The sequence below is a fragment of the Taeniopygia guttata genome, chromosome 11 (genome assembly GCF_048771995.1).
Source record: "Taeniopygia guttata chromosome 11, bTaeGut7.mat, whole genome shotgun sequence".
Classification (NCBI taxonomy): domain Eukaryota; kingdom Metazoa; phylum Chordata; class Aves; order Passeriformes; family Estrildidae; genus Taeniopygia; species Taeniopygia guttata.
In genome coordinates, this window is record NC_133036.1 from 9,446,764 (window position 1) to 9,458,313 (window position 11,550).

At 45.0% G+C, this 11,550-nt stretch overlaps 1 protein-coding gene across 3 annotated transcripts; it reads left to right on the plus strand.

The window, feature by feature from the left end:
- Positions 1-9,284, plus strand: LOC101233820 (uncharacterized). Of its 3 annotated transcripts, XM_032750476.3 has the most exons (11): positions 3-432; positions 1,471-1,605; positions 2,374-2,498; positions 2,770-2,838; positions 3,018-3,131; positions 4,322-4,437; positions 4,715-4,770; positions 6,104-6,156; positions 6,868-6,995; positions 7,560-7,716; positions 8,798-9,284. In XM_032750476.3, the coding sequence occupies exons 1-11, from the start codon at positions 232-234 to the stop codon at positions 8,874-8,876; spliced, it is 1,233 nt and encodes a 410-aa protein (XP_032606367.3). In that variant the 5' UTR covers positions 3-231; the 3' UTR covers positions 8,877-9,284. The 3 variants fall into 3 exon arrangements, with proteins under 3 accessions (XP_072790305.1, XP_072790306.1, XP_032606367.3); XM_072934204.1 differs by lacking the exon at positions 3,018-3,131 and having other exon boundaries at positions 1-432; XM_072934205.1 differs by lacking the exon at positions 1,471-1,605 and having other exon boundaries at positions 1-432.
- Positions 9,285-11,550: the final 2,266 nt, after the last annotated feature.

Genomic DNA, 11,550 nt, shown 5'->3' on the forward strand with positions numbered 1-11,550 from the left:
GGGGGCGGCCGGAGCCAGCGCCGCTCCGGACCCGCATCTCTCCGTGTCCCGCATCTCTCCGCACCCGCATCTCTCCGCGCCCGCATCTCTCCGTGTCCCGCATCTCTCCGTGTCCCGCATCTCTCCGCACCCGCATCTCTCCGTGTCCCGCATCTCTCCGCGCCCGCATCTCTCCGTGCCCGCATCTCTCCGGACCCGCATCTCTCCGTGTCCCGCATCTCTCCGCCCGCGATGCCGGCGCTGCTGGCGCTGCTGGCCGCGGCTCTGGTGGCGTTTCTCGGGGCCGGACGAGCGGCCGGTCCCGGCTCCTGGGCGCCGCTGAAGCGCTGGGCCCTGGGCTGCCTCCTGCTCTGCCTCGGCTCCTGCCGGCAGCGAGCGGCCCCGGGCACCGCCGAGCCGCGCCGGCCGCGCCCGCTCCGCGCCGACCCCCACGTGAGTGGCCCGGTCCTGAGACCCCCTTCGCTGGGAGCGGCTTCTGCGACACCCCGTTCGCATATCCTGGCATCCCTGTGTCCCCCATCCCTGGCGCTCCCATCTCCTTGGAGCTCCCATTCCATCCTTGGAGCTCCCATCTCCCTGTTTCCTTGGCATTCCATCCCCGGCATCCCCTCATTCCCCCAGCTTTGGAACTCCCGTCCACGGCATTCCCTTGTCCCCCCAGCTTTGGAATTCCCATCCCCAGCATCCCCTCGTTCCCCCAGCTTTGGAACTCCCATCCTCCACATCCCCTTGTTCCCCCAGCTTTGGAGCTCCCATCCCTGGCATTCCCTTGTCCCCCCAGCTTTGGAACTCCCATCCCCGGCATTCCCTTGTTCCACCAGCCTTGGAACTCCCATCCCCGGCATTCCCTTGTCCCCCCAGCTTTGGAATTCCCATCCCCAGCATTCCCTTGTCCCCCCAGCTTTGGAACTCCCATCCCCAGCATCCCCTCATTCCCCCAGTTTTGGAATTCCCATCCCCAGCATCCCCTCATTCCCCCAGTTTTGGAATTCTCATCCCCAGCCTCGTCCCCCCAGCTTTGGAACCCCCATCCCTGGCATCCTCTTGTCCCCCCAGCTTTGGAACCCCCATCCCCGGCATCCCCTCGTTCCCTCAGAACACCTTTTCCCCTTTGGGCTCAAACTTCCCTGGACCTACACCACCTCCACCCCACTGCACCCTCTGCATTCCAACACCTTGCATCGCCCTGGCAATCCCTCAAGTACTCCTGTTCCCTGCATCCCGGTCCTTGGCACCCCTCAGTGCCCAACATCTTTGGTTTTTTTTTTTAGTTCTCCTTTCTTTTGGCTGAGGCCGCAGTGCTGCTTTTAAAGCTGCCTGGCTGTTCTCGGGATGTCTGCTATGTCATACAAAAAGTGAAAGCAAAATTTGATCCCTGAGCAGAAGCCTATGGAAAACAAAGGATTGCTGAGCTGCTCCCCTCCCTTTCCTGCCTCCAGCTGGAGCTGAAATCCATTTCCCTTTCCCCAGGCTCTGGACTCCTTGTACTTCACAGGCTTTGCAGAGAGCAACAGGACCTTTGTGATTGCTCGCCTGGCCCGACGCCCCGCTGGCCTCTGTGAGATGTGGCTCTTCCTGAGGCTGGATGGGATAGGCGAGTTTGAAGTAGGTGCTGGAGCTGGGGTGATGTTCAGGAGCAGTCCTTAACTCCTTTCTTGAACTTGTGATGGGACCCCAAGCCAAGATTTATGTTCTCTGCATCTCCACACCAGTAAGGCACCAGTGCTGTGTCAAAGTCAGCGGTAGAACTGGTCAGAGTTCTGGGTATGGCTCTTTTTTTGTAGGATCTGACACTCATTCCCCTTCCCCACAATCTGCACAAAACACAGCAGTTTCTAAAAAGTGCCTTATTAAATCCCCCAGGAAGAATTTGAGCATCCAGTCTTTCCAATCAGGTGCAGCATGTGGTTAATGAGTTCCATTTTCTGCTTATGGTTGGTTTTCTCCTCCCCTTTTTAATTTTCATGCTATAAAAACCATTTGGAATTGCCTCTTTAAAAGAGAGGGAAAAGCTTTTAGGGAGTTCTGTGCACATCTGCTTCATTCTTGCTGAAAAGAAAGCTTAATCAGATATCATTAATCAGATTTTTGCCTGCGGATTTTCTTTTTTTATTAAGAGCTGGCTACATAGTAAAGAAGGACATAAATCCCTTAGCGCTCAACTCTCTTTATGTTCACAAATCTATTTCACTAAGTAGCCATGACCAGAAAAAGCAAGAGAAATCCTATTTGGAGAATATAAGGGGGAAAAAAAGAGAGGATTGATGTGCATTATATTCGTTTTTTAGTATTATTTAATATAACAAGACTGCTTTGTGGCATCCTCACAATTGAATTAAGCAAATGTTTTCCTGAAATTTTTCTTCTTTTTAGCACCCACAGCACCCAAACATGATGGTGAGAGATGACTCCAAAGAGATCTGGAGTGGAGGAGGACTCACTATGGAATACCTGGAGCCCCAAATGTGCTGGAAGATAAATTTTGATGGATTACTCAGGTACTGCAGCACTCCCTAATTTCATTTATCTACACATAAAACCAAGGTTTTTTTCAGCACTATCTGGAAATATATTTAATTTATTTTAAATTTAACCAGCATGAACCAAAAGCCACTTGGTAACTAAGACACTTTGGTTTTTAAGGAATGAAAATAAAACTGGTGGTGTATAATATTATAGATTCTTCAATTCCACCCAATTCCAAACATGCAAGAAACATTTTGTTGTTTGTTCAGGACTGATATAAATTTATAGTGCTTTGCCTTGCAGGAAAGGACCCTACAGACAGCAGTGGAGTGAAGAGGAAGGAGAACTTGTACCAGTTAAATTCTCTTTGCAGTAAGTTTTTCATCTTTGCTCTGGGATGTACAGTAAGCTCACGGCTCATTTAGAATGGCGAAAATCAGAATTTTCCAATAAAATACAAAGATTACTTCTGTCAAAGTAGCAAGTGCACAACTTGGCCTTATATGAGCTGGATACTAATAATGTCTTTTTTTTTTTTCTCTCTTTTCTAGCTGGGAGAACTTCACAGACGTTTTTAACTTTAATGTTGATAATAACCCCAGCACATTTGCTCGTGCTTTAGCCCAGGAGCCATGGACCATCGAGCTCTTCCAGAGGGTCAAAAAGTGAGGGGCAAGATGAATGTCTTATGGGGTTAATAATAATTTTTCCTACAGTTCTCTTCAAGGTCTGATGTGTGTTATAGTTGAATTTAGAAGGTAAGTTTAATTTGAAGTGCTCTAATAAAGGACATGGCTCTTGGTTTCAATGCCACACCACACCTGGGGGATCCTGCACACAGGTGGGATCTTCCTGACATCTGAGTGAAACCCTCAGCATCTTATTCTTATTCTTATTCTTATTCTTATTCTTATTCTTATTCTTATTCTTATTCTTATTCTTATTCTTATTCTTATTCTTATTCTTATTCTTATTCTTTTCTTATTCTTATTCTTATTCTTATTCTAATTCTCAATCTCATTCTCATTCTCATTCTCATTCTTTTATTCTTATTCTTATTCTTATTCTTATTCTTATTCTTATTCTTATTCTTATTCTTATTCTTATTCTTATTCTTATTCTTATTCTTATTCTTATTCTTATTCTTAGTTTATTCTTATTCTTATTCTTATTCTTATTCTTATTCTTATTCTTATTCTTATTCTTATTCCTATTCCTATTCTTATTCTTATTCTTAGTTTATTCTTGTTCTTTTTCTTATTCTTATTCTTATTCTTATTCTTATTCTTATTCTTATTCTTATTCTTATTCCTATTCCTATTCCTATTCTTATTCTTATTCTTAGTTTATTCTTGTTCTTTTTCTTATTCTTATTCTTATTCTTTCTGTTTTCATTGGTTTAGTCAGCTTCCAAAGTCAATGGTCCAGGTATAGGTAAGAAAAGGAATATAATCCTGTGAGAAAGGAGCTGAAGTGGATGGGTTAAATATGAGAATCAATGGTGTGTTATCTAAATAGAAGCAGAAATTATGTATATCAATAATGTCTGGGGTTTGGTGATGCCTGCTGAGTTCTAAGCAGCAGCTGTTTGGCAGCCCAGCATTTCTTCAAACAAAGGGTGACTTTATTTTCTGTCAGGGTGAGAATTTGCTGCTGTTTCATTCATTCTCAGGTGTCTCGTTATGTAACAGTAACTGGGAAATGTAGAAATGATGTGTGAAATCTGGGCTAGCCATGTCCAGATGCTCTGAAATTTCCTTCATTTTGGGGAATAAATGCACCAGGTTGGCATTGAGGCTTCTTGAGGAGAACTGGAGCTGTTGCCTGTGCTGATCCACTCCTTTCTTCCTTCCAGCCAAAGGGAGCAGCATTTCCGACACGAGCAGTGGGGCCGGTCTGTTGGAGAGATTGAAATCGAAAATTGTGGGAAAACTGAACTTTCCCTCAAAGGCATTCGGAGCCACTCCTATGGTAACAGCCCTGGAAAGAATTCCCTCCCTCCCAGAAGGGAATGCCTTCACTGTAGCTGGCACTGGCAGGGCAGTGAGATTAAGGATTATCTGTTAAAATAACCAATTAAGATATTCCAGAGGAAATACCATCACTGTTTTGGGGTCATACATTGCTTACCTCAATTACTGGATATTGCTTTATATAAAAAAAATTATTGTGAAGCCAGGTACTGTTAGTTGACATTTCCCAGGAATGGTGAAACTCCAGGTTGGGGGATTTTGTTCTTTTTTTGCAGGTGTCCGGAATTGGGCTGAGATTTACCGTTATGTCATGATTTTGGCACACTTTGAAGTAGGTATTAACATGACAATGTGCTATTTAACCAGGAAGTTTTTCTGAGATTTTCAGGCATATTTAAGCATCCAGAAATAAGGATTTGGGAATGTCCATGGTGCACAGTCAGAAGTGCTCACTGGTGGCACCATTAGCCCAGATCAGTGTTGGGAGCAGCTCTCAAAAGCAGAACTGTGTGTGTAAAAACTGAGATTTCGCAAGACTGATTGAAGCAAAACTTGTTTGATACTTGAAACAGTTTGTTTTGGCTCTTTCAAGGAAAAATTAGGCAAATAGCTTTACGGGAGAGATTCTCAGCTGCTGCAGTACCCAGCACTCCATGGAGTTGCTGCAGAGCTGATTCCCATTAATGGGAAGCCTGAGGTGTTTGAAGCATCCTAAGCCTTCATGACAGCAGTCAGCAAATATTTCTGCCTGTGCTGAGCCATAATTCTGCAGTGCTGTGTGGGGGAGAGGCAGAGCTGTGTGTGCTGGGAGCACACAGCCCAGGGACACGCTGAGGGCAGGCCCTGCCAGCTGCCAGCCAAGCCCAGCAGATGCTCCTGAAAAGGCATTTCCTTTGCCAAGCCAGGCATTAAATCAAAACTCTCTATTATAGGCAGCATTACAGGGGTTTAGACTGAATTCAGAATAAAAGTTCTTTTCCCAGCTTGGAAAATGCCACTTCTGTGCAAATCCTGATTTATCATGTGCCTGTGTATCTTTTACTAGGACTGAGCTTTGGCACCACAATGTGTATGACAAAAGCAACCTCTCCCTGTTGTCCAGTTTTTCAAGACTCAAAGTGACTGTGGCTGTTCTGCCCCTAATTAAAAGCCAGCTGACTTCATTAAGAAGTTTATTGCAGATGGAAGTTTGGAGTCCTCTTACCCTGAGTGTCTGTATATTTATAGCATCAGAGGAGGCTTAAATTTGCCTCAGAGCAGCCCAAGTGGACCATGAAGAGTCCAGACCTAAGGATAGAAGAGAAATTAATAAAACCAGGAGATTCCAGTTCCTTCTTAACATTTTCCCTATCTGCTGCTCCCAGACATAGATGAATACAGGTTAGAAGTCTGGTCACAGTACACCAGTTTTGTAATTCTTTTTAGGCTTTGTTTCCCTCCTGTGTCCTTTTGCTGTGGACTTTCTGTTGTTCCCATTGTCCTTAATTTGTCCTGAATGTATTTGGATTTGCTTGCAGCCAGATTTTCACAGAAGATGTAGTGAGGGGATTTTAGCACATTGCATAAGCTGAATTCTATCCAGTGTCTTCTTGGTCCAGCCAGTGAAGGGCCCTCAGAAATGAACCTGCACAACTCTGGCTGCTTTTTCTTTCTCTCTCTTGCAGGATGGGACTGCAGCACATTTAACAGTTATTAACATGCCAGCTACCACAACTCAGTAAGTGACCAAAGAACTTCATGTTGCTAAAACCACTCATCTTAGAGGTAGCAAAAGCTGCTCTGCAGGACACCTGTGTGCAAATTCCTGCTTTGAACCTGTACAGCCCAGTTTCCCTCCATGCCCTCATGCTCCCTACTCCCAGTTTTTATTTGCAGTTAGTCACAAGGACAGATTTACCTTCCCTTGCTTCCTTTCCCTACAGTTGCTGAGGGCTGATGGAGCTGCCTGTCTGTCTGGATGATTTAGAGGTACAAACTGGGCACTCCGAGCTGTTTGAGAAGGTTCCAGCTGTAGTGGGGCATTCCACAGGGAGCCCTGCCTTGCCCACTGGTGTTCTCTGCATCCAGAAGATTAAAGACCAGTGTCCATAGCCCCGAGGTTGTTCCAAGCCTCATCCAACCTGGCCTTGGACACTTCTAGAGATGGGGCAGCCACAGCTTCTCTGGGCAATGTGTGCCAGGGCTTCACCATCCTCACAGGGAAGAATTTCTTCCCAATATCCCATCTAACCCTGCCCTCTGGCAGTGGGAAGCATTTCCCCTTATCCTGGCACTCCAAGCCCTTTTCCAAAGTCCCTCTCCATCTCTCTTGGAAGTCCCCAGAACCTTCTCTTCTCCAGGCACAGCGGTCCCAATTCTCTCTGCCATTGTTCTGGTGCATTTGAGTTTTGGCTGAACTTTAAACCTGCTGCATTCCTCTCCCCTTCAGCCTCACTGTAGGTTATGTGTTTTTTCCTGATGGGAGGAAGGCTGGCATCGAGTGGTCCAACGCCTCCCTGGCTCAGCTGGCTGAGGATGGGCTTATCCAGGATGAGTATGGAGTCAGTTTTACTGCTGGTAAGCTCAGCACAGTCCACTACATCTTCATTTCTTGGCCTGTAGTTCCTTTAGTGGAGGGAAGACTGTTCAGTGAGATTCCGTGTGATCCTGGGGAATGCATCATCTTACACCTTGAGAAATCTACTTAGAACCAGAAAATCATGGTTTGGCTTGGAAGGGACTTGGAGATCCTCTGGTTCCAACCCCACTGTCATGGGCACTTCCCTGCTTAAATTAAATTATAGTTGTGGTGTGTCCCGGGTGAAATGTGTCCACTGCAGGATCAGGGCCACAGGCCACAGAGGGAGAGTTAGAGATTCTGTTTGTGGTGACTGTTGCTTGTGCTAATCCACATAAAATAGTGATTTCCACTTTTTTGGGGGTGTCAGGACATCTGTTATGAGGTGGATTCAGCTGGAAATACGGTTGATCAGTTTACTTGATTTACAGAGCAGACAGAACTATCACTCTTCAAAAAAGCATAAAAACCCCCATACACAAAAATAATAGATATTGGGATTGTTTTGAGATAAAATACTACTGAAAGTTGGTGACATTGTTCCCTTTTTACTCTTCTCCAAGGTGGCAAGAGCTTTGATGTTTCTGCAGCTCTGGATAAGCAGACCTGCCCTGTGGTGTACAACGGCCTGACAGGGAGTGGAGTTTTCCACGAGTGCATTGCAGATTTCCAACTCAATGGGTTGACACCAGGCTGGGGCCTGGTTGAATTTTATTACAGGTAAAATAATGACAGGCAAGAAGAGGTTAAAATCTCCCATCCTCCTATATTGACTTGTGTGGCTATAACTCCACAGGTATTTGAAGCATAAATGCACTGATTTTTTTACCTGATGTAAAAAAATGTTGCCCATTTAGTGCCTAATGTGCTTATTAAATTGACAAGCACTTATATTATTTGAAAAGGAATAATTGCACAAGCACTTCATGGGTGCAGAAATTTGTTTGTTTTATAGGTATATGTGGGTTTTATATAGGTCTCCATAAAACCTAAACTTCATATAGGTTTATGAGTTGCAGGATGCTCCATTCTGGACAGTCTCATATTTAGAAAATCTGTCTTTTTCTGTTTAGAAAAAGAGTCTTCACCCCAAACAGAGGCAGTTTAGGGGTAGAACTTGCTCACTCAAGGATTTGTGTGGACAGGATTTATTTGAACAGATAAATGTTCATAAAATCCCCACAGAAATGTATGGGATAAAATTATATCCACAAAGAATGTGCTTCCCTTTTCAGTGAAGTGCTGCTCCTCCTGCCACGTGTTTGTCACTCTTTCCCTGCAGCCTTTTCCATATGGAATCTTTGCTCTCGTGAACGAAAAAGGCAAATTTTGTTGCTTATATTTTGTTTGCTTTTTAAAATAAACACTAATCCTTGGCTGCTAGAGGAAATGCCAAAAAATGACTTTCAGCAGATGGAGACCGCAGCTCCTTCCGAAAACCAGACATATTTAAAGCACATAAAACAGGCCAAAAGTACAAAATACCTGCTGGTTGAACTTGAACCTGCAGCTGCTTACAGCTCCCTGCTCCCTCCCCTCTTGGGCTGTCCAAACCTGCCTGGTGGAGGGAATGAGCCAGCAGGGAAAGCCTCGGATAAAACCCAAACGGGACCGGTTCTGCAAGTCCAGACAGCCCTGGCTGGCCTGGAGCTGCCCCAGGGAGCCTTCATCTGGCAGTGCTGACACAATTCCACCTCCTATCTGCTCCCAGATCAACCCCATGGGAGAAATGGAAGGGTGGGGGTGTTGTTCTTCCTCCTCTCCACCAGACACCAGCTCAGCATCGCTGCTCTTCCCGCAGGGACGAGGCCGCCCAGCCGGTTCCAAATCTGCAGCTTGGCTCCAAAGCTGACCCTGCCACTGCTGCCTCTCCCCTGTGATCATCTACAAGATCATCCCAGCAACGTTAGCAAGCAGCAGCTTTCCAAAAAAAAGTAATTCCCTGCAAAAAAAACCACCCCTGGTTTGAGTGCAGAACTCATCACAGGATGCTGGGGAGGTCAGGAGTATAAAAGGATTTGGAGAGAAATGAGATCTATTTTTATTAGAGCAGCTTTCAGTGGTTGCTAGCCAGGGTGGTCTGGAGGCAATTTGAAGGATGTCTGATTGCAGGAGGAATGCACTGGGAGGGATCATTCCATGCTCTGTCCTTTGGTGTTTTTCCTAAACTTCCAGCTGCTCCCCACCGTGACGACCAGGATCTCAGGCTATGTGAATCACTGACCCAATTTAGCAGCTCCTCTCTTCTCTCAGATTTGTTTTTGAAATAAAAACTGTGTATTTCTGAACTCTCTGGTTGTTATAGTCATTAAAACGTGGGAAAAACCTGTTACAGGAAACTGCACTGATCTGATAGTTTTGTCTGTGGCTGGGTAAAACATGAAGTGGAAGGAGCAGGAGAAAGCACATCTAAATGAGGTATCCTCTAGGAATAGCATTAATGGCCAGTGAAATAAGTGGTACAAACACGATTTCCCCTTGTCTGAAGGGAGGCCAGGGTCTGGTAATCCAGTCTAGAAAGGGATCTGAATTCCTCATCATTCTCTCGTAGATATCTTATTAACCACAGCATCCACAATAGTCACTGGCCCAAGGTAGGTGTTCCCTACTTAGATGCATCTTGCTATTAATTACTGAAAACTAAACATACTTAAAATATGTTAAAAAAAAAAAAAAGTTAAGTGGAAAGTGTGGAGAGGAGAAATTAAGGAAAGACACCTTATAATTAGAATAGTACCACCATTATATTTCAGAAAATAGTGAAATCTGGGTGCACATCTTTGTGTTTTTATAATCCCTGCTTAGGCTGACAGAAGATGACACTTTAATAAAATTTAAAGAAGAATTTTTCCTTTCTGAGGCAATTCTTACACTTAATGCTACAACAACCTTTTCTGCAGAATGGGTGCATGAATATAAAATGATTCCACCTGTATTTATGACATGCATGTCCCAATTTGGGATGTGTCACTGAACAAGGCTGGAGTGCTGCAAGCCTGCTGTGCTGTGACAGGCTGGTTTTATCAGCACCCTCCTGCAGCTGTGAGAGATTCCCATTCCCTAATTCCCTAATTAATTCCCCAATTCCTAACCTTATCCCAGTTCTGCATCATGCCCTTGAGCTGCACCCCAACAGGTGCAGGTGCTGTGCCCCTCCTTCATCCCAAAGCGCCTCTGGATGAGCCAAGCTGACTTCTGGGGGCATTTCTTTTTGGGATTGGGAGTGATTCAGAGCTTTGGATTTGAGCTGGACCTCTATAAACACTTCTCCAGTTACAGTGGTATTAATGGCCACATTCTTGTGAGCCTTGCACAAACTCAGGGATGCCTTAAATCTGTCTGTGCTCTCGTGGTCTCGAGGTGCTGAAACAGGGAGCTTCTAAATTTCTCCAGACAATGGTACTTTGACAGGGGGGAAGGCCTTATGCCTCTTTTTACACCTCAGAAATCAGTCAAATAGGTAATTTTAGAAAGGTTAGAAAAATAATGATGTTATACATCACAGTTTGTTCCTATTAAGTGTGTGGCTTGTTTTGCTATGATCTCAGGAACATCTGTTCCTTTTTTTTCTGTGGAGTTCTTGTCATCTATTTCCCTTTCACTTACTTCTTCAAGGCTAAAACATTAACATTTAGAAGGTGGAAGACAGACACATAATAAAGCAAGGTTTTGGAGGTGTCAGAGCGTGTAGATTATGAGAAAAATTGTTAATTAGAACTCTGGAATCACAGTTTGAGAAATCACTGTAAAAAAAATTCCCCTTCCAGGCCAAAAATTAAAAAAAAAAAAAATCCCATCAAGGAAAGGATTGGTCTGGCTATTTCCTAATTCCAGAAACTGGGCTTGGAAGTAGGGATGCTGTGGGGAAAAGGCAGGTGTCTCCCCAAATTATTGGAAGTTCATGTTCCTGCAGTGCAGGAGGAAGAGATGAAGCCTTCATCACTCCCCTTTTGTCCTCCTCTTGTTTCTTTTGGTACCAGTGGGTGGAGAATTAGAGCACTCCTGAGTTCAGTTGGGAAAAGTTCAAGCAGGGTACAGCAGATGATTAATAAAGTTTGGAGCTGGCAGGTTTATTTGCCAGGTGATGAACTACTGGTAGGGTATTTCAGCTCCAAGGACTGAAATAATTGACTGTTGGGGCTTTTCTCCCTGGATTTCAAATTGCTTTAGAGCAAGCCTGTGTCCAGGACAGATGGAATAACTTATTTAATTTAAAATAAATCTCCCAAGCCCCACGCTTTGACCATATGAAGTGGTCCTTCACTTGTGGCTCCTTTCTCGGTGGAAAAATCCATCTTGGGAAGTGCTTCTGCAGCCCAAAAGCATTAATTTTGAGCCAAAAAAGCAATAAATGGAGGTGAGCCCTGGCCAGAAGTGAAATGCAGCATATGATCTGTGTGAAGGGGGGCAGCTGGAGCCTCTTTGGGATGAGCTGCTTTCCCAGCATCTGGAGGAGGGAACACCTGTAATTCCTGCTGCTGTCACGGCCAACTGCTCCCACCAAACCCTTGCATGTCCCCCTGGAGCTCCCTGCACGTTGAATTTCAGCATTCA